Raw genomic sequence first — 25,975 nt, 5'->3', positions numbered from 1 at the left:
GTGCTCTCCAGAACCGGGAGGTAAATTGAACACCTCGGTCAGATACAATATTCGCAGGCACCCCATGTAACCTTACTACTTCTTTGATGAATATCTTCGCCGTTTCTACGGCTGTGGGAGTACCCTTCATAGGGATGAAGTGTGCCATCTTGGATAGCCTGTCAATCACCACAAAGATGGTTGAGAAACCTTCAGAGGGGGGCAACTCCACAATAAAATCCATCGAAAGCATCTTCCAAGGCCTGTCAGGAATCGGTAAGGGTCTCAATAAACCCCAGGCCTTTGAGCGGTTGCATTTATTCCGGGCACAAGTGCAGCAAGAACCCACATACTTCTTACAGTCCTCCAGAAGACGTGGCCACCAAAAGGTGCGTAGCACCAATTCTGAGGTTTTCCGAGCTCCGAAGTGACCCGCCAGCTTGTGGTCATGACATAGTTCCAGTACCAGTACCCTACATCTTTCAGGTACGAAAATCTTGCCTCCATGCCAGAGCAACCCATCATTTAGACTGGTTCCCGTAGGAAGAGGAATTTCAGAGGAGGCTTGTTTAATCCTGGAAATTAAATCTTCCTGGAGAAGTAAGAAACTACCTGCAGGCAGAATAGTATCAGGAGGAGTACTTTCCTTGGAGTCGTGGAACATCCGTGATAGAGCATCAGGTTTTCCATTCTTGGATCCGGGCCTGTACGTTATGTGAAAGGAGAAGCGGGAAAAAAAAAGTGCCCATCTAGCCTGTCGTGGTCTAAGTCGCTTGGCTGCTCTTAAATATTCCAAGTTCTTGTGGTCGGTAAAGATAAGAACCGGATGTACCGCACCCTCTAATAGATAGCGCCATTCTTCTAAGGCCGCTTTGATGGCCAACAGTTCCCGGTCTCCGACATCATAATTTCTCTCAGATGATGAAAGTTTACGGGAAAAGAATGCTACAGGGAACAAGAGGGCCTTGGGGCCCTGACGTTGGGACAGTACTGCCCCCACTGCGATCTCCGAAGCATCCACCTCCAGCACAAACGGTAATGCAGGATCCGGGTGTTTGAGAATAGAGGCAGAAGTAAACAGTCCCTTTAATTTCTCGAACGCTGCCTGTGCTTGGGATGACCAACAGAATCGTGTCCCCTGTTTGGTAAGTTCCGTTATTGGCGCGATGATTTTAGAAAAGTCTTTAATGAACTTCCTATAAAAGTTGGAGAATCCTACGAAACGTTGGACTCCTTTCTTGTCTGTAGGAGCCGGCCAGTCCAGGATGGCCGATACTTTTTGTGGGTCCATCTTGATTCCTTCAACAGAAATAATGAGCCCCAAGAACTGAATACTCTGGCGTTCGAACTCACATTTATCTAGTTTAGCGTATAGGCCATGTTGCCTGAGCCGGACAAGAACATTCCTGACATGCCTGCGATGATCCGCCAAAGAAGAGGAGAAGATGAGTATATCGTCCAGATAAACGATGACATAGAGATCCAGGATATCTCTAAAGATGTCGTTCACAAAGTGCTGGAACGTAGCCGGGGCATTACAAAGACCAAAGGGCATGACCTGGTACTCGAAGTGCCCGAAACGAGTGCAAAACGCAGTCTTCCACTCGTCACCCTCTCGGATGCGGATTAAGTTATAAGCACCCCGGAGATCCAGTTTAGTAAAGAGTCTGGCGGTGCCCAGCCTTTGGAATAACTCAGGGACCAGAGGGAGCGGGTAGCGATTCTTAATCGTGATTTTGTTCAGTTCGCGGTAATCAATACATGGCCGCAGGGAATGATCCTTCTTTTCCACAAAAAATAAACCCGCGCCGGCCGGAGAGGTGGACGGGCGGATAAATTTTTTTTTTAGATTTTCATCTAAGTACTGCTTCAGGGTGCCCAGTTCCTGCTCCGTCAAGGGGAAGATCCGGCCAAAAGGTACCTCGGTTCCAGGAAGCAACTCAATTGGGCAATCGTAGGGCCTGTGTGGTGGAAGTAATTCTGCCCCCTTCTTGCTAAACACATCCGCAAAGTCTTGGTATGGCTCAGGGATAGCTTGCAACGGATCAACATCTGGATGTAGGCAGAGGAGTTGAGCCATATCACGGCCTGTTCCTTGCAAGCAGTGTTGAAGACAGTATCCAGAGAGGAACTCGACATTTCCTGAAGCCCAGTTGATTTGGGGGTTGTGCGTTTGAAGCCAGGGTATTCCAAGAATAACTGGAAAGAGCGGGGACGAGATGGCGTCCAGACAGAGATATTCATGGTGTTGCGGCCCCATGATGGCTTCTAAAGGGACAGTCTCCTGAGTAATTGGGCCGGAGCGGAGAGCAGAGCCGTCAGCGAGATGAACAGCAAGGCTTTGAGTCTTGGTTTGGAGAGGAATGGCATGTTGAAAGGCAAAGGTCCGGTCAATAAAACAGCTGCAGGCTCCCGAATCAATGATAGCTGGGACTTGGATGGCCTTTCCGGGAAGCTGTAAAGTGACAGAAATGGTTAGGTGCGTGCCCAAGGAAGGTACAAAAGTAGCACAGGTACGAACATCAGAACGACACTTACGCATCTTGTTGGGACAACCGCTGGCGTAGTGCCCCGACTCCCCGCAGTAGAGGCAGAGGTTGTGTGCCCGCCTACGTGCCTTCTCTTCTGGGGTCAAAGCGGGACGGAACAGACCAAGCTGCATTGGTTCAGGTACATCATAGGGTGAGGCAGGTGGTGGAGCTGGAGATCTACTAGGAGGACAGGGTACTTGTGGAATCATCCAGGTGGGACGAAAGGTACTGGTGGTCCTTTCGGTGCGTCGTTCTCGCAGTCTACGGTCTATTTGGATAGACAGATTGATAAGGTCTTCCAAGGTCTGTGGAACCCCTACTCGTGCCAATTCATCTTTGAGAGGTTCTGACAACCCCATCCTGAACTGATGGCGTAATGCAGCGTCGTTCCAAGCCGTGTCAGAACTCCAGCGTCTGAACTCGACGGCATAATCTTCAGCTGCTCGGCGGCCTTGACGTAGGGCCTGTAAGGAAGTTTCTGCGGTGGCGGTGAGCTGGGGGTCTTCGTATAGTTGGGACATGGCTCCAAAGAAGGCCTCCAGACTATCCAATACGACAGATTTTTGCTCCAGGAGCCGGTGGGCCCATGTTTGTGGTTCACCAGACAGCAAGGAGATAACAAAGCCTACCTTAGTGGCTTCCAGGGAGAACGTGCGTGGCTGAAGAGCGAAGTACAGGTTGCAAGCATTCCGGAAGGCACGGTACTTACTCCGATCTCCGAAAAATCTTTCGGGTACTGGTACTTTGGGCTCGGGAGGTAACATGACCACAGCAGGTGTTGAGGTGGCTGCAGCGGACCCTGGTGGACCGGCAGGTGCGGACAGAGCCTGCACCCGTTCTTCCAAGCTGGAATACCCTTCTTGTAGGCTTTTCACTGCCTGGGTTAGACCCGCCAAGTGTCGGCAAAGTTCATCCATGGGGGAGGCCCCCTGCCCGGACTCAGTCATGGCTGCCTAATACTATCAGGCTCCAACTTACCAGACCGGCGAGTCCTGTCGGGCAGAGGGTAGGCTCCCTTACCCTCCGACTATTGGCCCCCTGGTAGAGTAAACAGGGGGTACAACAGTACGGAGTGGTATGAAGGCCGGTGTGGCTGTTCCTGGAGTTGCTGTCCGGGAGACTCAGGGTTAACTGTAGCAAAGGCTGAGTAGACTGGAACACCTTCACTGAGCAGAGCAGGCTGGTGTGGACACAGGCAGGAAGACTGCAGACAGGCTGACTGGATCCCAGGGAGCAGGCAGATGGATGGTCAGGAGACAGGCCGGGTTTGGCAGCAGGCGGACGGCAAAGGTACAGTGGAACAGGCAGGCGGATGGTCAGACAAGCAAAGGTCGGTGCAGGCAGAGTTCAGAGGGTGGTCAGGGGACAAGGCCGGATCAATAGGAATAACAGGAACAACAAGGTACACGGACAGGCTCTGGAACTACGAGCTGTTGATTAGGCAGCACTGGTCACCAGAACTTACCGGCTTAAATAGGGCTTTTGGCGCCAACCGACGTGCACGCGCGCGCCCCGGCACGCCCAGGCACGCGCGCCCGCCAACGCCCGCGCGCGTGCCCCCGCACACCGGCGTGCACAGTGGAACGATCCCGGACACGCACACCGGCGCCGCGAGGAGCCCGCACAGCGAGGTCCGCAGAAACGCGCGCGCCAACGCGCGCCGACGCACCCTGACGCACACCACCGCGGGCGCCCTGCCTGCCAAGGTAAGAACCCTGACAGGGTCCTTGTGGATCTTTGGTAATTGGTAAATAACTGGTACTCACGGGGCATTGGGCACCAGATATCTAGCTTCCTGTTTGTTGACAATACCTTCATCAAGGGCACTATTAACCAGATGTCTCAGCTTAGCTTTGAATTTATTGGTAGGATTACCCCCCAATCTTTCATATGTATCAGCATCACGGACAAGTCTGTTGAGTTCCATTAAATAGTCAGATTTATTAAGGATAACTACCCCCCCCCCCCTTTGTAGCACATCTAATGACAATCTGCTTATTTTTTTCTAAAGATTTAATGCCCCTTTCGATATCAGTTTTACGCCTGCTAGGTTTAATGACTAAACCTTCTAAGTCACGTTGGACCAAGGATTTAAAAACCTCGGAAAAATGACTATTGGGATTTCTAGGATTGAAGACCGATCTGTTCCTTAAATTCGTATGATAATACTCGGAAATTTCTTGTCCTGATTGGGGTGTAATTTTACAAAAATCTTTCTTAATACCGTATTTATCGACGTATAACACGCACCCCAAGTTAAGGAGGGAATTTTAAGGAGAAAAACTTTTAGGAGGGAAGTTTAAGGAAAAAAAACTTACATTTAAATGCCCATCAATGCAGCCTTATCAGTGTCCATCTGCAGCCTTGTCAGTGCAGCCTTGCCCCAGTGTCCAGTGCAGCCTTGCCCCAGTGTCCAGTGCAGCCTTGTCAGTGCAGCTTTGCCCCAGTGCAGAATTGTCAGTGCAGCTTTGCCCCAGTGCAGCTTTTCCCCAGTGCAGCCTTGTCCCCAGTGGTCAGTGCAGCCTTGTCCCCAGTGTACATTTTATGATCGCCGCCGACATACACAAGTTTAGTTTGTATTTTTAAATATGGCGCCGCGGAGTTCGGAGGGACTCGGCGGCGCTCGTTCAGCTGAACGAGCGCTGCCGAGAACACAGTGACTGGGCGGATCCGAGATACACATAGCCGAGGGTTCTCGGCTCTTCTCGGCGCCGTTCACAGTCACGCCCAGTCCCTATGATGGACATAACACAGGTCCAATGGCGGGACTGGGCATGACTGTGAACGGCGCCGAGAAGAGCCGAGAACCCTATGTGTATCTTGGCTCCGCCCAGTCACTGTGTTCCCTCCGAACTCCGCTGCGCCATATTTAAAAATACACGCTATGTGAATGTCGGTGGCGATCGCGGCGATCGCTCCGATAGATCACAAAATAGCGGGGATCGGCGTATAACACGCACCCACGATTTTCCCCTGATTTTAAGGGGAAAAAAGTGCGTGTTATACGCCAATAAATAATATTTACTTTCCTCATGAATTTTTGAAAATCAATAAAAATATCAAGGGGCATATTTCAAGCCCAATTCTAAAAGTAATCTGGAGTGAAATTGACATTGCTTAGATTAAAAATACCCTGCATTAGGTCTCTCGTTTTCCTTTTGCCTCCTCTGCAGCCTCTCCGTTTGCCACGCTTGGAGCCTTAACGAGAACGAAATGGGTATAGTGCTGACCTACGAAGTGAGTTCCACCACTATCTATTTTCTGGACTTAGAGGTATCCATTGTTGATCAATGGCTTGTTACTAAAACGCTCTTCAAGCCGACGGATCGAAATGGGTATATCCCTGTTGACAGCTGTCATTATAGTCCTTGGCTGACGTCTGTGCCCCGTAGTCAACTACTACGTATTAGAAGAAACTGCACAGACTTACCAGATTTTTTCCAACAAGCCGGTACTCTGAAATCTAGATTCATTGATAAGGGATACCCTCCGACAGCCATTGATAATGAGATTCATAGAGTCTCCTTGCTAGATAGGTCTATGCTTACCAGCGTACAACCCAAACGAATGCCCGATACTAAATTCAAATGGTCCTCTGTAACACAATTTTCTGTGCAACATAAGCAAATCAAAGAAATTTTTAATCGCCACTGAAAAATTTTGAACAATGACCCTTACGTGGGTCCTGTTCTTCCCGATAAAGCTGGAGTTATTTATAGGGGAGCCCCGCCCCTAAGAAACCATATTGCCCCGAACGTGATGCCTACTTTTTTTCAGGACTTAAAGGGGTATTACCCTTGGCGGAAATGCAACGTCTGCATGCAAAATGTATGCGGACGTAGGAAAACCGAAAGTTTTGAGTCCACCACCACGTCTGCAATTTATCAAATGAAATACTTTACAACATGTTCTACACGATTTATCGTTTACCTGATCACATGTCCAAAAGCAGTACGTGGGACGTACAATCAGATCATTCTCAGTTAGAGTTAATGAGCACATCGCTGGCATTAAACTAGGTCTCACCAATCATAGTGTGCCTAGACATTATTTGCATTTTCACAACAAAAATCCCCTTAGTACAAAATTTCAGGTGATTGACAAATTTATTCCGCATTGGAGGGGTGAGTCACGTATAAGGGGGGTCTTGAAATTAGAAACTTTTTGGATATACCAGCTCAAATGTTACTCACCTTTTGGGTTAAACATTGACTGGGATATCAATGCATTTATCAGTAAGTCATGAAGTTGGTATGTTTTTTACATGTATGAACCTCATCTGCGGTCATTCATAAGGGGACTGACTATCCAAGAACATATGGTCACTACTTTGTTTGTACGACAGTTCGATATGATGGAATTATCCTAGATGTTAGTGGTGATGGTATATATGTATATATGTTATGCATTCATGTATGGCCCTTGTGTCCATCCTCATAGGTCTGCATGACCTTACTGAGTAATACGTTCTATACTAGTGTACCCTGGAATATGTTCCACCTATATTAGTGGACCCTGAAATATGTATACTAGATCCGGGGGTTACATGCATATCTACTCTGTGTGTTTTAATTATCCAGGGTTTCCCCTTGTTTTTCCATTATCACCTTGCTGAATTTTCTCTCCTGGCTTATTGTTGATTTTATTTCAAATGTTTATTTTTTAATGTTTATTATGTAATGTTATCAGGAATATGGTTTTTGCGTGGCTTTGTTGTGACCATTCCATGTCCTACACCCCCTGACCACTAGGGGATTATTTGATATTGAGCTGCTATCTCCATATATTTACATGAGATTCATTTTATAGTAAACATATCTAAGGATGTATCATGTGACCCTTTGAGTCACATGGCATTTAGGGTATGCTACCACTGTGGGCGTTGCAGTTCCTGAACATTTAGTTGCCATGCTGTCCTCGGTGTGACTCCTGAGTTCGGGACTCAGAACGAGACCTGGAACGCAAGCGATGTTACTGGTGGTGCGTAATGACGTTTTTCAGCGCCAACGGAATGACGCAGTGACGCCCCTCATTTTCTGATTGGCTGTTGAGCTCTAGTGTCAGCAATGTATGCTGCGTAGAAGGTGATGCAGAGCGTTCATGGTTTGTTATTGGACGAACAGTTTGGTGCCAAAAACAAATACCAGCTGATTTGTATTTTGTTAACGATAAGGAACAGTATTTAATAGCGTGGTACTCACTAGCAGGTTTATGCCCCAGTCGAAGTACGTTTAGTACGAAACATGTCGGGTACATAGCCTGCCAAGCTTTATATACCACGCTTTCCTTTTATTTTTATCTGTGATCACTTTTGTACGTGAGTGATGTTTTGTACGTTTTTTTTAATCATTTTATTTTAATACATTTTTATCTGCTCTAGGTGGAGGCCTTTTCATTTCTCTCTTCCCATGATTCACTTTGCCGAGTGGAAGAGGTAACACACTTTCTCTCTGGAGTTTGGATGGTGACAACTTCTTATGGAACCTCCTGACAGTTGATACTGCTACACACTGTCTGGTTTGCAGAAATCCTGGTTTGATGATTCATCGTGGAGGATCGTTCCATGCTTGATCGACTCACCACCGCTGGTGTGTGGGTCCACACCCTGGGGTAAGAGTATCCATTGCCTTTCCCTGATGTTTGATGTTCATCTATTACCACCATGTGTGAAGTCATGCCTACTATGCTTATCTGTTATCTGTGCTTCTAAGGAGGATTGCACCGATTTAGAGACTATATTGACGTCTAGTTACTCTATTACAGGCTGATCTATTGAGCAGACTTACCTTGATTGGACCAACATTTTGGGTGTAGTCACTTGATGGACTTTTATGCATCTGTTCAGTATGTGTGACTGCGATTTGTTCCTATGAGATTACTCTCTTTTCCCCTTTTTTTATATACAGTCAGGTCCATAAATATTGGGACATCGACACAATTCTAATCTTTTTGGCTCTGTACACCACCACAATGGATTTGAAATGAAACAAACAAGATGTGCTTTAACTACAGACTTTCAGCTTTAATCTGAGGGTATTTACATCCAAATCAGGTGAACGGTGTAGGAATTACAACAGTTTGTATATGTGCCTCCCACTTTTTAAGGGACCAAAAGTAATGGGACAATTGGCTGCTCAGCTGTTCCATGGCCAGGTGTGTGTTATTCCCGCATTATCCCATTTACAAGGAGCAGATAAAAGGTCCAGAGTTCATTTCAAGTGTGCTATTTGCATTTGGAATCTGTTGCTGTCAACTCTCAATATGAGATCCAAAGAGCTGTCACTATCAGTGAAGCAAGCCATCATTAGACTGAAAAAACAAAACAAACCCATCAGAGAGATAGCAAAAACATTAGGTGTGGCCAAATCAACTGTTTGGAACATCCTTAAAAAGAAAGAACGCACCGGTGAGCTCAGCAACACCAAAAGACCCGGAAGACCACGGAAAACAACTGTGGTGGATGACCGAAGAATTCTTTCCCTGGTGAAGAAAACTCCCTTCACAACAGTTGGCCAGATGAAGAACATTCTCCAGGAGGTAGGTGTATGTGTGTCAAAGTCAACAATCAAGAGAAGACTTCACCAGAGTGAATACAGAGGGTTCACCACAAGATGTAAACCATTGGTGAGCCTCAAAAACAGGAAGGCCAGATTAGAGTTTGCCAAACAACATCTAAAAAAGCCTTCACAGTTCTGGAACAACATCCTATGGACAGATAAGACCAAGATCAACTTGTACCAGAGTGATGGGAAGAGAAGAGTGTGGAGAAGGAAAGGAACTGCTCATGATCCAAAGCATACACCTCATCATTGAAGCATGGTGGTGGTAGTGTCATGGCGTGGGCATGTATGGCTGCCAATGGAACTGGTTCTCTTGTATTTATTGATGATGTGACTGCTGACAAAAGCAGCAGGATGAATTCTGAAGTGTTTCAGGCAATATTATCTGCTCATATTCAGCAAAATGCTTCAGAACTCATTGGACGGCGCTTCACAGTGCAGATGGACAATGACCCGAAGCATACTGCGAAAGCAACCAAAGAGTTTTTTTAAGGGAAAGAAGTGGAATGTTATGCAATTACCAAGTCAATCACCTGACCTGAATCCGATTGAACATGCATTTCACTTGCTGAAGACAAAACTGAAGGGAAAATGCCCCAAGAACAAGCAGGAACTGAAGACAGTTGCAGTAGAGGCCTGGCAGAGCATCACCAGGGATGAAACCCAGCGTCTGGTGATGTCTATGTGTTCCAGACTTCAGGCTGTAATTGACTGCAAAGGATTTGACACCAAGTATTAAAAAGTGAAAGTTTGATGGATGATTGTTAATCTGTCCCATTACTTTTGGTCCCTTAAAAAGTGTGAGGCACAAATACAAAGTGTTGTAATTCCTACACCGTTCACCTGATTTGGATGTAAATACCCTCAAATTAAAGCTGAAAGTCTGCAGTTAAAGCACATCTTGTTCATTTCATTTCAAATCCATTGTGGTGTATAGAGCCAAAAAGATTAGAATTGTGTCCATGTCCCAATATTAATGGACCTGACTGTATATGCTATGAATATGTTCTAACATACTCACATACTTTTCAACATTTATTGTACCCCATCACTTACACAGTTCAGGAAAATGTAATATATAACATAGTGGAGGGGTCATGAGTATGAAATGTACTATATCTTATAGGGGGTCAAGGGTACGTAATGTCCAACATAACTTACACAGTGCAGGGGTCAGGAGAATGTATAGCATAGTGCAGGTGTCAGCGTTATGTAATATACCAGAAAGCTTACATAGTGCAGGGGTCAGGAGTATGTAACACAGAGCCCCTTACATTACTCAGTAGTGGTAGAGGAAATTCTCTTTGGGGGGAAAAATATCCTATCATTGGTGAGTAGGTCATCCTCGGTACTGCCCTCTCCTCTGTGGTATACTCTCGTCAATCTAAGTCAGACATGAAAATAGGCAATGCAGTGAACGAATAAAGTTTTATTGAAACCTAATACAAAGTGAAAGTACAATAGAGAATACAATATACAATGGCAGTCCTCAGGCAGTGCTACATATATCGGTGTAGAACACCTTATTGAAGGCAGAGTGGTGCATGCGCGGTTCAGGATTGCCATGTACAGGAGCTTTGCATGCTCCGGAGTTCAGTGTGATCCTTCACATTCGCTGTACAGCCGAGGCAGCATTAAAGAAAATCTGTTTCCCCATTCAGGGTGAAGTGACAGGTCCTCTTGGTAGGGTGACCCCCGACCACTGATCCTTATCTTCCCCAGCCACCCTGCTTGCATACCATAGGAATGAGTGTAGTCACAGTGTAAGCTCGGTGTCAGAGCTTGCACAGATTTATTGCCTTGCTCCCCTCCCCCCATGTTACAGTGTTTTTTTTCAATGGCACCTGTTCACATTGGTGCGACTTAAAGTCACAGCCACATTGAAAAGGTGCCTGCACTACTTTGGTGTGCCTTTTGATGCAACTTCCATCCATAGAATGTAAAGACGGATCAAAATCGCACCAAAAGTTGCTCTGGAAATCGCACTAATGTGAATGGAAGCCTAACAGACAGCAAAGTGCTTTGCGACTGAAGTGATCCAGGAGACTCTAGACTAGAGCCACCCAACTACTTTTATGGGGCCCTCAAAGTGTGCGCCCCCCCCCCCCCCACTGGTGGCACTCGCGGTGGTTGCTGGGCTCAATCGTTCCTCCGGGGACACCAGGACTGTGGGAAACTTCTCCAACATTGAGAATAGGAGGAACACAGGGAACGTCCTCTCCCCCCTGCAACTAAAGACACTGGAAGTGACGAGTATATTACATCAATTGTGAGATCACAGCTGTCATTCCTCAGCTAGTGTAGCCGAGGAGGCAGCTATTCAAGCACAATCTGTATGTGAATAGCTGCATTGGAGGGCAGAGGAGACATTGGAGGTCTAATGGGCCCCCAAAGTCTCCATAAAGAGTACCTGTCACCTGCCCATGCTATCACAGTCACAGTCCCCTTGTGATAGCAACAAAGTAATAAAAAAAAAAAAGTGTAAAAAAGAATAGAAATAATAGAAAAAAAAATATTTTAAACCCGTACACACCCCATATAGAAAGCATTCTATAGGGCGAGTATGTGTATGTAAACATCAATTGCACCACACAATTCATAAAGAGTACCTGTTATCTGCCCTTGTTATCACATAGGGGGCTAGGTAACCCCCTTGTAGCAACAAAGTGAAAAAAAATGAAAGTGTAAAACAAAAAATAATAATAAAAAAAAAAAGAATTATATAAAACTAATAGAAATAATTTTTTTTTTAGGCCACCCCCCACGCACACCCCATATGGAAAGCGTACCATAGGACAAGCACGTGTATGTAAACATCAATCGCACCAAACTTGTGAGGTATCGTCACGAACGTCGGAAAGAGAGCGATAATTCTGGGACCACAATTCACGTTTAACTCTAAACTGATGACCTGTAATGGCTTTTAAAGCGTCGCCTATGGAGAATTGGGTACCATATTTTATTTTTTTCACAATTTCATGGGCACTCGCAAATTCAAGGCTTGACATGTTTGGTGTCTATTTACTCGATTCTAATAAATCTTTTATATTTTACCAACAAATTGGGTATCATATTATGTTTATTTATTGTATTTTGTTTTATTTATTTTATGTTTATTGATTTTATTAAAATTCATTCACCATCACTGCCCTAGGGAATACAATGGCGGTCATTGCAACTTTTTATCTCGCACAGTATTTGCGCAGCAATTTTTCAAACGCGTTTTTTTTGTGGAAATGTTCAAAGAAAAAAAAAACAGTAAAGTTAGCCCAATTTTTTTGCTTAATGTGAAAGAAGTTACACCGATTAAATAGATACCTAACATGTCACGCTTCAAAATTGCACACGCTCGTGAAATGGCGCCAAAATTCAGTACTTCAAAATCCCCATAGGCGACGCTTTAAAATTTTTTACAGGTTACATGTTTAGAGTTACAGAGGAGGTCTAGTGCTAGAATTATTGCTCTCGCTCTAACGTTTGCGGCGACACCTCACATGTGTGGTTTGAACACTGTTTTTATATGTGGGCGGGACTTACGTATGCGCTCTCTTCTGTGTGCGAGCACACGGGGACAGGGGCGCTTTACATTTTTTTTTTTTTTTTTATTGTAAATTTTACATAAAAATTTTTAGTTTGACACTTTTTAAAAAAAAAATAAAAATAATTTTTGATCACTTTTATTCCTATTACAAGGAATGTAATAGGAATATGGCGCGATCGGTCCTCTTTACAGTGAGATATGAGGTCGATAAGACCCCCCATCTCCCCTCTAGGCTGGGACAGCTGAAATAAAAAAAAAAACAATCTCGGCTTTCCAGCTGAGGCGGTTCCATTTGTTTGAATGCAGAGGCCGAAAATCTCTATGGTAAACATCGGGGGCCGGCGGATCCGTTCTCCGACTCACCGATGGCGGCGAGAGGGGCATCCTCTCTCGCCGCCCGTAAGAACGATCAAGCGGCTAACCAGCCGTTGTGATCATTGTTATGGTGTGGGGAATCGCCGGCTGAAAAAGACAATATCTGAATGATGCCTGTAGCTGTCGGCATCATTCAAATATACCCGCTCAAAGTCAAGGACCTCATATGACAGCCGGCAGTCGGCAAGTGGTTAAAACACCTGTGAAAGATAAAGGAAAACCTGCAAACATGGCCTGTTGGGGGTATTTGAGGACTGAGGATGAGAACCCACTGGTATAAGCAACCATTTTTAATGAATTAAACTGATGAATTCAGTGCGTTTTGTTGTGTTTAGCTGTGATTGGCCCTGTCTGTACCATGTGATCACTGTGACCAATCACAGCTAGGAACACAATTGTATACAATGGATGGCATGAAAGTAATTGTTTGCAATTGTCATGTGATCACATGGTACCAGCGGCACGCTGGGACACTGTGACGCGTTACATGGGTACATAGTAGGTGAGGTTGAAAAAAGACACATCAAGTCCATCAAGTCCAACCTATGTGTGTAATTATGTGTCAGTATTACATTGTATATCCCTGTATGTTGCGGTCGTTCAGGTGATTATCTAATAGTTTCTTGAAACTATCGATGCCGACGCTGAGACCACCGCCTGTGGAAGGGAATTCCACATCCTTGCCGCTCTTACAGTAAAGAACCCTCTACGTAGTTTAGTGTTAAACCTCTTTTCTTCTAATTTTAATGAGTGGCCACGAGTCTTATTAAACTCTCTTCTGCAAAACAGTTTTCTCCCAATTGTGGGGTCACCAGTACGGTATTTATATATTGTGGGGTCACCAGTCCGGTATTTATATATTGTGGGGTCACCAGTCCGGTATTTGTATATTGTGGGGTCACCAGTCCGGTATTTATATATTGTGGGGTCACCAGTCCGGTATTTGTATATTGTGGGGTCACCAGTCCGGTATTTATACAATGAAATCATATCCCCTCTCAGGCGTCTCTTCTCCAGAGAGAATAAGTTCAGAGCTCACAATCTTTCCTCATAACTAATATCCTCCAGACCCTTTATTAGCTTTGTTGCCCTTCTTTGTACTCGCTCCATTTCCAGTACATCCTTCCTGAGGACTGGTGCCCAGAACTGGACAGCATACTCCAGGTGCGGCCGGACCAGAGTCTTGTAGAGCGGGAGAATTATCGTTTTATCTCTGGAGTTGATCCCCTTTTTAATGCCAATATTCTGTTTGCTTTGTTAGCAGCAGCTTGACATTGCTTGGCATTGCTGAGCCTATCATCTACTAGGACCCCCAGGTCCTTTTCCATCCTAGATCCCCCCAGAGGTTCTCCCCCCAGTCTATAGATTGCATTCAGATTTTTGCCACCCAAGTGCATTATTTTACATTTTTCTACATTGAACCTCATTTGCCATGTAGTTGCCCCCCCCCCCCCATTAATTTGTTCAGATCTTTTTGCGAGGTTTCCACATCCTGCGCAGAAGTCCTATGACGTCCACCCGGAACAATGAAAGTCCCGCCTGGCCGTCATTTTGCAATCGGCCAGGCGGGAAGTGGTTAATGATCACCTCCCCTCCCCCATGTTTCAGTGTTCAGGACTGGTGATTGGCTACCCAAGCATGAATACTGGATCCTGGGAGTAAAGGGGAAGGTCACATGATCCCCCATACCTGGAAGTACCGAGGACTCCAGCAGATGTATGGAGCTGTGGGAGAATGCAGCAAGGGTGAATATCATTGGTTTGGAATGGGGACACCCTATCAAGAGAACCTGTCACTTTAACCCATTCTCTATAAACGGGTAACTTGCTATGCTTTGCTCCGGTCACTTGGTGAAGGTGATGAGGTACTCGGGGTAGGCCTGGATGTCACTAAATATGGCGAACACAGTGGGATTTGTAGTATCATCGGCTACGCTGTCATACAGGTCGGTGGGGTTTGCGTTATCCTTGGGTGGAGGGACAATTAGTTTATCATTTCCCATACAGAAGATGCCGGTGAGAACCCGGGCCAGGTACATGTGCTTGTGACCGCTGGATTGGTCAGGTATGGAGTATTGGTCATCTGAGGAATAAATTGCTTCAACAGCAAAGTACGTCCCTCTTCCGATCTTTGCATCTGTAAAAGAAATAAAATATCGTTATCTGGTGAGTGTGTTATCTATGAACATCGAGCCGTCATCAGACATTCCCTCCGATACCTTTAGATTTACAGGAATTTGCCTTTAAAACTATGAACCCATCGCAATATCAGTATTAGGGAGGATGTGGGACCTCCAGTGGCAGCCTTCCTCTCCAGCATCGCGCCAACGTTCTGATAAAGGCGTCCCTCTCTACTCATTACATCTCTTTTTACTGATATACAGTGGGTATAGAAAATAACCCCCCCCCCCCCCTTTAAAAGAATCACATTTTGTTGCTTTGCAGCCTGAAATGAAGACAGATGCAGTTTTTGTTTTTTCCAGCTGTATTTACTCAATGCGACTTATAGCATCCAAGGGAAATAAATAACTCCAACATGGCAGAAAAAAAATCAAAAACAGAATCACTGAGTTGGAAAAAGAATCCCCCTTATGTCAGTATTTTGTTGGACCCCCTTTTGCTGTAATTCCAACCTTTAGTCTGTTGGGATTTGTCTCTACTAACTTTGCATATCTACACTTTTGCCAACCATGAAATCAGACCGAGACAGAAGTACAGTTAAATCACACTTGTTTAATAATAAAAAGAACAAACGTAGTCAAAACATAGCCAGAGTTCAGTAAACGGAACGGATAGTCAGCCAAGCCAGAAGTCAGGGATCAATGTAGTGGAACAGCAAGCAGGATCTGGAGCCAGAAGGGATGTCAGCAAAGCAAGTCTTGAACAGGATCGCAGGAGAACGTTTCTGTGATGTGACCAAAGGGAAGGCAGAGCTCCTCTGGACTGGACGGCTTAAGGAGGCAGGACTGACGAGTAGGATATCATCAACAGCTGAGTAACTGTGGAGCGATAGGAGCTGGCAATTAACCGACAGCTGAGCGGCCAGCTCAGAGAAGGAAGGGCTGAGCCCAACCCTGACAGTACCCCCTCCTCAAAGACCCCTCCCCCTTGGAGGACCACCAGGCTTGAGGGGAAAATGTCTATGGAAATCACGGAGGAGGACGGGGGCATGTACGTCTGAGGATGAGACCCAAGAGCCTTCCTCCGGATCGTACCCTTTCCAATGTACCAGGTACTGTATGCACCCACGGAACCTACGGGAGTCAACAATGGACTGTACTTCATACTCCTCTTGGTTCTCAACCTGTACAGGGTGAGGACGTGGCACCAAGGTGGTAAAGCGGTTGCAGACCAAAGGTTTTAATAAGGAACAAAAACCACAAAGATGCTCCTCTAATGCAGGAATACTCTGCGGAACAAACGAGTCAGGCAACATGGAAGGTTGGAAACCATAATCGGGGACAATCGGGAAGCAGAATTCAAGGCACTGTTGTGAGCAAACTCCGCCCATGGTAAGAGGTCTGACCATTTGTTATGATGGTCAGAAATATAGCAACGGAGGAATTGCTCCAAAGACTGATTGGCTTGTTCTGTGGCCCCATTAGACTGCGGGTGATACGCAGAGGAAAAACCAAGCTGAATTCCCAGCTGTGCACAAAAGGCTCGCCAGAACCGGGAGACAAACTGACTTCCCCTGTCCGAGACAATCACCTTGGGTAGCCCATGTAAGATCTCCCGAGCAAAAATGGAAGCCAGTTCCTTAGAAGTGGGCAACTTCTTAAATGGAATACAATGACACATCTTTGAGAACCGGTCAAAACCCATAAGGATAACTGTGTTGCCCTGGGAATTGGGTAACTCCACAATGAAATCCATAGACAGGTGGGTTCAGGGCCTCTCTCCATTGGGTATGGGTTGTAGGAGGCCCACTAGAAGGTGTCGTGTAGTCTTACTCTGAGCACACACGAAACAGGCAGCTACGAAGGCAGTTACATCAGCACGTAGACTAGGCCACCAGAGTTGCTGGGAAATGGCCCAAAAGAGTTGATTCTTCCCAGGGTGGCCAGCTGCCTTGGGAGAATGGTGAGCCTGGAGCACGGCAGTATGGAGACTCTCTGGGACAAAGCAGCAGTCACAAGGTTTCTCAGGAGGAGCATGGACCTGAGCAGCAAGAATTTTGTCACCCAAAGGAGAAGGGAGACTGGTGCGAACCGTAGCCAGAATACGATCAGGTGGAATCACAGGAACCGGAACCGATTCCAACTTGGAAGTGGAGGAAAATTGTTGTGACAAGGCGTCAGCCCATACATTCTTAGTACCGGGTAAGAATGAGACAATGTAATTGAAACTTGACAAGAATAGAGCCCATCGTGCCCTTCTAGGAGAGAGGCATTCATCGCCCTCCTTGATCCTCACGATATTGTATGCCCCTCTCAGATCGAGCTTTGTGAAAAACGTTTCTCCCTTGAGACGGTCAAATAACTCCGTAATCAACGGAATCGAATATGCATTCATAATAGTGAAGCGATTGAGACCCCTATAAATCGATACAAGGTCTCAGTTCACCACTCTTCTTTTTCACAAAGAAGAAACCAGCACCAGCAGGAGACGAGGATTTGCGGATGAACCTTCGACAAAGTGTGGCGGCAACATACTCCTCCATGGCCTTATCTTCCGAAACAGACAAAGGAAAAACCCGGCCACGAGGGGGTATGGCACCAGGTTGAAATTCAATTGTGTAATCATACGACCAGTGTGGAGGCAAATTACCCGCTTGACCTTTGGCAAAGTCATCGCTAAATTTGTGGTACTCCTCCGGCAAGGAGGAGAGTGAAGAGGTGCACAAGACTTTAGCCACTTTCTGAAAACATGTTTTACTGCATTGTGGCAAACAGGAAAGAACCTCAGCATGATGCCAATCGAATTAAGGGTTGTGCCTTTGTAACCAAGGATAACCAAGAGCAACGCTCTATGAACTGGATCCAAATAATGATGTATGGACAGTGGGTTGGAACCATACAATGCAATAGTTTATTATACCATAATGAATAAAAGACAGAGTCATGGGGAACACAATAAAATTGTAATAAAAGGTCAACAATACCACTGGAAGCCCCCGGGTATAAGGGGGTTAACACTATCCAGAGGGCTCACTGGTGGAGCATGGAGAGGTGCCAGGAACCATGCTTGGACGGATGGAGACACGATATGGGGTAATGCACTTGAAGGCTGCTGGCTGGCGCCCGGATGTCGGCTGTGTCAAAATGGTGATGGTGTCGCAGATGGCCGGAGAGCGTGGAGCCGACCCAGGCCCAGCTAGGGGTCCAGGGTGTCCACTGGATGGAGCCTTGCCGAAGGAAGGCAAAGCCAACAAAATTGCAGCCCAGGGTCGGGGGAGCCGAGTGGAGCCGGAGCTGTCAGGCACGCCTGGATGACGTCAGCGCCGGGCCGGAGGTGTAGAGGGGAAGGGGAAGCCCGTGGGCCAGCGGCAACAGAAGATATTTAACCCCAATATGGGGGCGGGGAGTGGACAGAGCTGATTAAGGAGCCTGGAGATGTGCGTTAACCCCTCACTGCCCACATAAATAACACATACATGCTCAAATAAAAAATATTATTAAATAATATTATTATAAATTGCTACAGAAAAAAATGTAATATTAACCAATAAGGCGGTTATACAGAAAATAATTAAAAAGGATGACACTGATGACTGAAGATTGTGTTGTGAAGAATGATAAACCAAAAACAAAATTAATGACAATAAGAAAAGTCGAAAAGAAAAAAATTATTAAAAAAAAAAAAAAAAAAAAGAAGAGGGAGGGGGATATAAAAATAACATGAGAAATAGATAATAAAATTAAATAAAAATAAAAATAATTATAAATGAAAATAAGACATAGGCCAATGCCACATTGTTCTGTGGCACAAGTTAGCCTTAAGAACCTCAAGTGAGGAAGTTAAACAATGCTATATATTTCCAAATCTTCATTGAGGCCGTTAGGCGAAAGGGATCCAAACATATAAATCTAGAATACATAGGAGGGAAAACCTCTCGTTCTTAGTAAGTGAGCCCCTAAGGATAGCTTCAATTGCCGATACCTCGAGGCACTTGATGTCACCATTGTGCATCTAGTAAAAGTGGCCTGGAACACTGTGCTTATCACATTCATTTTTAATAAATCTACGGTGTTCTCCTACCCTAGTTCGCAATGTCCGTATATTGTATCCTACGTTAAAAGGTTGCAGGGGCACCTTAAGACATAGATGATAAAGTCAGTCGAACAGGTAATAAAATGCTTGATCTGAAAATGATTACCTTTGTTGGTGACAATGTTAAAACAGCCATGTGTTATAAATTGGCAGGTTAGGCACCCTCATTTGCGACACTGGAAGATGCCTGTCCTACTATCAAAATAGGACTGGATCCACGGCAACAGGTAGCCTGTGTTCCACGCTGGCCCACGGGCTTCCCCTTCCCCTCCCAACCCTGGACTGAAATTTTGTTGGCTTTCCTTTCTATCGGCAAGGCTACGTCCATTGAACACCCCGAACCCCTAGCTAGGCCTGGGTCAGCTCCACGCTCTCCCACCATCTGCGGTACTATCATCGTTCGGACACGGCCGAGGTCCGGCTGCCAGTCAGCAGCCTTCAAGTGCATTAACCCACATCAGGTCTCCATCTGTCCAAGCATGGTTCCTGGCACCTCTCCATGCTCCACCAGCAAGCCCTTGAGATAGTCTTTTGTCTTTTATTCATTATGGTACAATAAACTATTGCTATTTTGTCTTTTATTCATTATGGTACAATAAACTTTTGCATTGTATGGTTCCAACCCACTGTCAATACATCATTATTTGGATCCAGTCCACAGAGTGCTACTCTTCTGTGTTTTTTTATCCATGTTACATTTTTCCAATGTTTTGACAGCTGCACTGGTTTCTGGTTCGTAATACATATTATTTGGGTTGTGACGTTGTCACATCACACCACAGGACCCAATATTTTGGTAGCGCTTTTAGGACTTATACGGTTTAACCAAGCATAACCAATGACCACCGGGTAACAAGGTGAGGAAATGACTTGGAATTGGATTATCTAATGGTGAAGAGCCCCTATGGCCATGATCAACGGATCAGTCTCATTAATCACATGGGCAGGCTGTAGAGGGCTCCCATCAATAGCCTCAATGGCAAGTGGAGTGGCACGAAGCTGCAGAGGTGCTCGAGTGCTTAGACACAAAGACACTGTCTAAGAACAGGCCTGCAGCCCCAGTGTCACGTACCTGATCCGAAGCCAATATGCAGAGAGGGGCTCCCCTTGCTGCTAGGTGCAGTATACCTCTGATTGTGCCACAGAAGGTATATGGCCCGAAGAAGCACAGGTTGCCAGGGGGGTCTGGATGGGTCCGGAAGAGCGTCACCTTGTGAGGACTGCCAGGGCGTGGTGGTGCAAGGCAGTCAGGAACTCCCGGCTGTGCTTGGAATAAACCGTGCTTCAGAGGACAGCAGTGGACACCCGGCTGAGGGTCAAACACAGGATGGCAAGTGGACACCGGCTGAGAGTCAAACACAGGATGGCAAGAAGCAAGAGCAAATCTGTGAAGTAAGATGAGGTTATAAATTGGTAATCAAGCAGGAGTAAGTCCATATAGAAAGCCGGGGTCATGCACAAGTAATCAGGCAGAGGCAAAGTCCATATAGCAAGCCGGGGTCATGCATGGATATTCTGCAGAAGGAAGGTCAGGGAGCAAGCAAGGGGATGAGCCAGGAGAGGAGGTCAACAGGTCTGGAACGAGCCGGGTCAAGAACAGGAGATCCAAGGGATAACACAGAGGTTCAGGAATACAGGAAGCTGACGACAATCCAGCAACTTGGGTCAGACAGATGCAGTCTTTTATAGGCCAGCAGGGGGATCCATCTGTCACATGATGCACCTATGGTGCCCATTTCTTCTACAGGCAAGATTGCCAATGCTTCCACGGCAATTTCCCTGACACCCAGAGTCGATTAGAGCCTGTGTCTCAATGGACGACTCAGACCAAGAAAGGGTAACCGGAACTAGAGGCTTATCCTTCAGGATAACTGGGGACGTAACAACGCCACCTAAGGTCTGTTGCCTACAGCAGTGGTTCTCAACCCTGTCCTCAAGTATCCCCAACAACAAATGTTTTGGGAATTTCTCTTAGTTAAAATAGCTGTCCAAAATACCAAGCCATTGACTCTGATTTAAAGCATCTGTGCAGGATAAAGGAAATAAATAAAAAAGGTGCAGCGCTAAATCAATAAATGACCATAAAGAAAATAAATGACCATAAAGAAAAATATATTAACACAGGGAGCAAAAGGAGTGTCCAATAATAAATGTCCAAATAAGCTGGCATAAATCCACCAGGAGTGTGATGATAACAGCAAACAATTGTGACTGATACTGGAACCCTTCACCATGAATCGAGTGGCCTCTCACCTGGTCCTAAAGGTAATCAGGCAATCATACAAACAGCAGGTAGCAGGAGATCTTTATCACAAGGGACTCCTCCGGGTGATCAAGTGGCAGGTAGGTATCATTAGCATGAAATCACAAAAGGGACAGACATAGTGCTCTCCGTATGCAACCATTTATTATAAAACGAATAAAATCAGACTTACATAGCAAGCACTTCTCAAGTGCCAGGGAACGAACATGGACACACAGTAAAGTGTGTGAGCAGTGGAGCATGCGCAGTAGCCGCGGATGACGTCACGACGTCACGTTCTAGACGCGTTGCGTCCCAGTGGGCGGGGACTTCCTCAGCAGACTGAGGAAGTCCCCGCCCACTGGGACGCAACGCGTCTAGAACGTGACGTCGTGACGTCATCCGCGGCTACTGCGCATGCTCCACTGCTCACACACTTTACTGTGTGTCCATGTTCGTTCCCTGGCACTTGAGAAGTGCTTGCTATGTAAGTCTGATTTTATTCGTTTTATAATAAATGGTTGCATACGGAGAGCACTATGTCTGTCCCTTTTGTGATTTCATGCTAATGATACCTACCTGCCACTTGATCACCCGGAGGAGTCCCTTGTGATAAAGATCTCCTGCTACCTGCTGTTTGTATGATTGCCTGATTACCTTTAGGACCAGGTGAGAGGCCACTCGATTCATGGTGAAGGGTTCCAGTATCAGTCACAATTGTTTGCTGTTATCATCACACTCCTGGTGGATTTATGCCAGCTTATTTGGACATTTATTATTGGACACTCCTTTTGCTCCCTGTGTTAATATATTTTTCTTTATGGTCATTTATTTTCTTTATGGTCATTTATTGATTTAGCGCTGCACCTTTTTTATTTATTTATCTGGAGGGATTTGATCGTTTACCCTGGTGTTCAGCTGCTTCAGTTATTTTTATTTTTGTGTCATATGTGCGCTGATATATTTTTTTATATTCAGGATAAAGGAAAACCTGCAAACATGGCCTGTTGGGAGTACTTGAGGACAGGGTTGAGAACAATTGCCCTACAGGACCTCCGGTGGAAGTGCCCCAGCCCCAGATAAGACTTCAAAAAGTGACCTGCCTGGCCACAAAAAAAAAGGCACGATCTCTCTCTCCTCCTAAAGGCCCTTTCCTCCACAGAGAGACGTGTAAAGCCCAACTGCATGGGTTCAACTTCACTGGCGGACTCGATACCAGGAGGCATGGGAGGTGAGGGAGGCAGGGTGTGACTGCAAAGCTCAGAGCCAAATGTACAAGAGGCTTCCACAAGTGCTCCTTAAATGAAGGTCTCTCTCAGAGTCTGACCCAATGAGAATGGCAAATGTGATCAACTTCTCCAGATCTGTGGGTATGTCTCGGGCTGCTATCTCATCTTTGATGTTATCTGAGAGACCGTGAGAAAAAGCAGCCATGAGGGCCTCATTGTTCCAAGCGACCTCTGCTGCCAGAGTACATAATTCAATGGTATAATCGGCAACAGTACTCGTGCTCTGCTTGATGGACATGAGGCTCTTGGCAGCAGAAGTGGAGCGTGCAAGAACGTCAAATAGCTTTTAAAGGAGGCCACAAACTCAGGGTAACTTAAGGCAATGGGAATCTGCATCTCCCATAGAGGGTTTGCCCAGGCCAAGGCTCTATCAGAAAGCAAAGAAATAGAGAAGCCTGCTTCTGTTTGTAGGGAACGCCTGGGGTAGCATTTAAAAGTATATCTCAACCTGGTTGAGAAACCCCCTGCATTGAACTAGATCACCCCCAAATCGCTGGGGAAGCGGAGCAGAACCAGACATACCCTTTATAGAGGTAATACTCGAGGCGGGTGCCTGCACAGAGACTGGTGCAGCAGCAGGGACGGCCTGCAACACAGGCTGTACCGGGGCGGCCACAGTGGGAGAATCCAGGTGAGCCGTGCGACTCAGGAGCGTTTGTTACGCCAGGGCAAACTGATCCATGCGTTGGTTCTGCTCATTCAATCTGGAAAAAATATTCTCACTAGGCGGATTGCCTGCATCTTCTGAATTCATGGCCTTCGCCTACTGTCAGGAACCATGAATCAGACGGAGACAAAAAATGCAGTAAAAATCACACCTTTTAATAAAATGGTAAAAATGGCACAAATAGTAAACATATTTAAAACATAGCCAGGAGCCAAAACGGGTAGTCAGAACAAGCCAGTAAATCAGGAAGCCAGAGATCAGCATAGTTGGAGGCAGCAAACAGAATCAGGAACCAAAAGGGACATCAGCCAGGGTAGTCTTCAACAGGAACACAGCAGAGAGTCTCCAGATATGTTTGACCAAGGCGAAGGCACGGAAAGACTGAACCAGGCAGTTTAAATAGCCAGAAGGGGCTGGCTTTAGGCTAGACTGACGAGTAGGAAATGATCACCAGGTGAGCCACTGTGGAACAATGAGTACTGGCAATTAACAGACACCTGACCACTGAGAAGAAGGGAGGGCTGAGAGCCCAGCCCTGACAGGGATTTTGGTCCACTCTTCTTTACAGATCTTCTCTAAATCCTTAAGGTTTCTTGGCTGTCGCTTGGCAACTCGAACTTTCAGCTCCCTCCATAAATTTTCTATAGGATTGAGGTCTGGAGACTGGCTAGGCCACTCCATCACCTTAATGTGCTTCTTCTTGAGCCACTCCTTTGTTGCCTTGCCGGTATGTTTTGGGTCATTGTCATGCTGGAAGACCCATCCATGACCCATCTTCAGTGTTCTGGATGAGGGAAGAAGGTTCTTATCCAAGATTTTACAATACATGGCCCCGTCCATTGGCCCCTCACCTGTACCTTTATCAGAGAAACAGCCCTAAAGCATCATGTTTCCACCTCCGTGTGTGACTGTAGGGATGGTGTTCTTAGGGTCATAGTCACCATTTTAATTCCTCTAGTTAATGCCAAAGAGCTCAATTTTGATTCAGAGAAGGACTCAGAAATATAATGCTTTGGAGCTGTTTCTCTGCTTAACCACTTAAAGTGGTGTTCCAACGATAAAAAAAAAAAGCACGAATGTTCCTAAAAAAAAAAAAAAAAAAATTTGGAATTTTTTTTTTTTTTTTACTCACCTCTAAATGGCTGTTGCTAGGGGGTCCCTCGTAGTCTGCCTCCTTTAGTGTCTGGGCTTGTGACATCACTTCCTCTCGGCGCAGGAAGGGCTCAGCTCTGCTCCCTCCCTCTTGTCAATCATCTGGGACACATTACAGGTCCCAGATGACTGAGCGGCCAATCACGGCGCGGCGCCGCTCGCGCATGCGCAGTGGGTGCCCGGCTGTGAAACCACAGCCGGCGCCCACAGTTGCAATGCCGTTGCCGCCGAACGGAGGGGGAGACGAGCGGAGCTTCTATCCCCTGCATCGCTTGACCGTGGGACAGGTAAGTGTCGGATTATTAAAAGTCAGCAGCTGCAGTATTTGTAGCTGCTGACTTTTATTTTTGCTTTTAAAATGGGAACTCCTCTTTAAGGAATAGCCTCGTTTTGGAACTAAGGTGTTTACATGTTTAAAACAGGGTTTTTTTGCTAGAAAATTACTTAGAACCCCCAAACATTATATATTGTTTTTTTTTCTAACACCCTAAAGAATAAAATGGCAGTCATTGCAATACTTTTTTTTTTGGAAAAAAATGGAAAATTCCTATCAAAATACTTACCGTAATTTTCCTTTCCTGATGGACTCCATGGCAGCAACGTGTGGGTTAAGTCCCACCTCTACTACCCTATAGGACACTACTCCCATAAATCTTTGCTCCCTGCCCCCGGCCGTGTTCGGTAGCTAGCCTACTTCAGCCATTCGGGAGGGAACTCCTGCTGCCATGGAGTCCATCAGGAAAGGAAAATTATGGTAAGTATTTTGATAGGAATTTTCCGTTTTCCTGACAGACTCCATGGCAGCAACGTGTGGGAAATAACTCGCCGTACACACCCGGGTGGGCTAAATGCTGAACAAAAAGATTTATTTAACACTGTCGGCCGACAGCACTTTTAAACCAAAATTGACAGAAGACAAGGTTGCTGGTTCAACACAATAATGGGTCATGAAGGTATGAATCGAGGACCAAGAAGCTGCTCTGCAGATCACTTCAGGCGCAACATGACGTGAGGCCGCCCAGGACGTTGAAAGACTTCTAGTAGAGTGCGCTGTAACCGCCTCAGGAGGAGCCAAGCCCTTCTCTCTGTAAGCCCATTGGATGGCTTGGACCACCCAAGCCGCGATAGTTCTGACAGAAGCCCTAGAGCCTCTATTTTTCCCATGAAAAAGAACAAAAAGAGAGTCAGATTGACGAAAAGAGGCCGTAACTTCCAGGTATTGTTTGAGAGTAGCTCCCATATCAAGAGGGTGTGGATCCGGACTACCAGCAGACTTGAAGGTAGGGAGTGTGATCTCCTGGTTTTGGTGAAAGACCGAGGTAACTTTGAGATTCCTCCCAAGCATTGGTATTAGGACCACTCTGTCTGGAAAAAAGGTAATAAAAGGTTCCTTAGACCCCAGAGATTGAATTTCCGAAACCCTCTTT

At 46.0% G+C, this 25,975-nt stretch overlaps 2 protein-coding genes across 3 annotated transcripts in view; both read right to left on the bottom strand.

Moving 5' to 3' along the window:
- Nucleotides 1-25,975, bottom strand: part of LOC141147296 (protein mono-ADP-ribosyltransferase PARP14-like) — a 421,364-nt gene that overhangs the window by 83,045 nt on the left and 312,344 nt on the right. The gene's annotated exons all lie outside the window — the stretch shown is intronic.
- The window catches only part of LOC141147298 (protein mono-ADP-ribosyltransferase PARP14-like), a 242,929-nt gene that overhangs the window by 82,940 nt on the left and 134,014 nt on the right, over nt 1-25,975 (bottom strand). The window contains exon 16 of one of the 2 annotated variants that reach the window (XM_073634507.1): nt 14,438-15,122. The exons of the other annotated variant lie outside the window; for it this stretch is intronic. Coding sequence (XP_073490608.1) covers nt 14,830-15,122 — 293 coding nt within the window. The 3' untranslated portion in view covers nt 14,438-14,829. Of the gene's footprint in view, nt 1-14,437; nt 15,123-25,975 lie in introns of those variants that run through there. 2 annotated transcript variants of the gene reach the window in all.

This window comes from Aquarana catesbeiana, linkage group LG06, assembly GCF_042186555.1.
Source record: "Aquarana catesbeiana isolate 2022-GZ linkage group LG06, ASM4218655v1, whole genome shotgun sequence".
NCBI classification, from domain to species: Eukaryota; Metazoa; Chordata; class Amphibia; order Anura; family Ranidae; genus Aquarana; species Aquarana catesbeiana.
The sequence above is the reverse complement of the archived record's forward strand: the minus strand, read 5'-3'. Positions and strand labels throughout refer to the sequence as shown.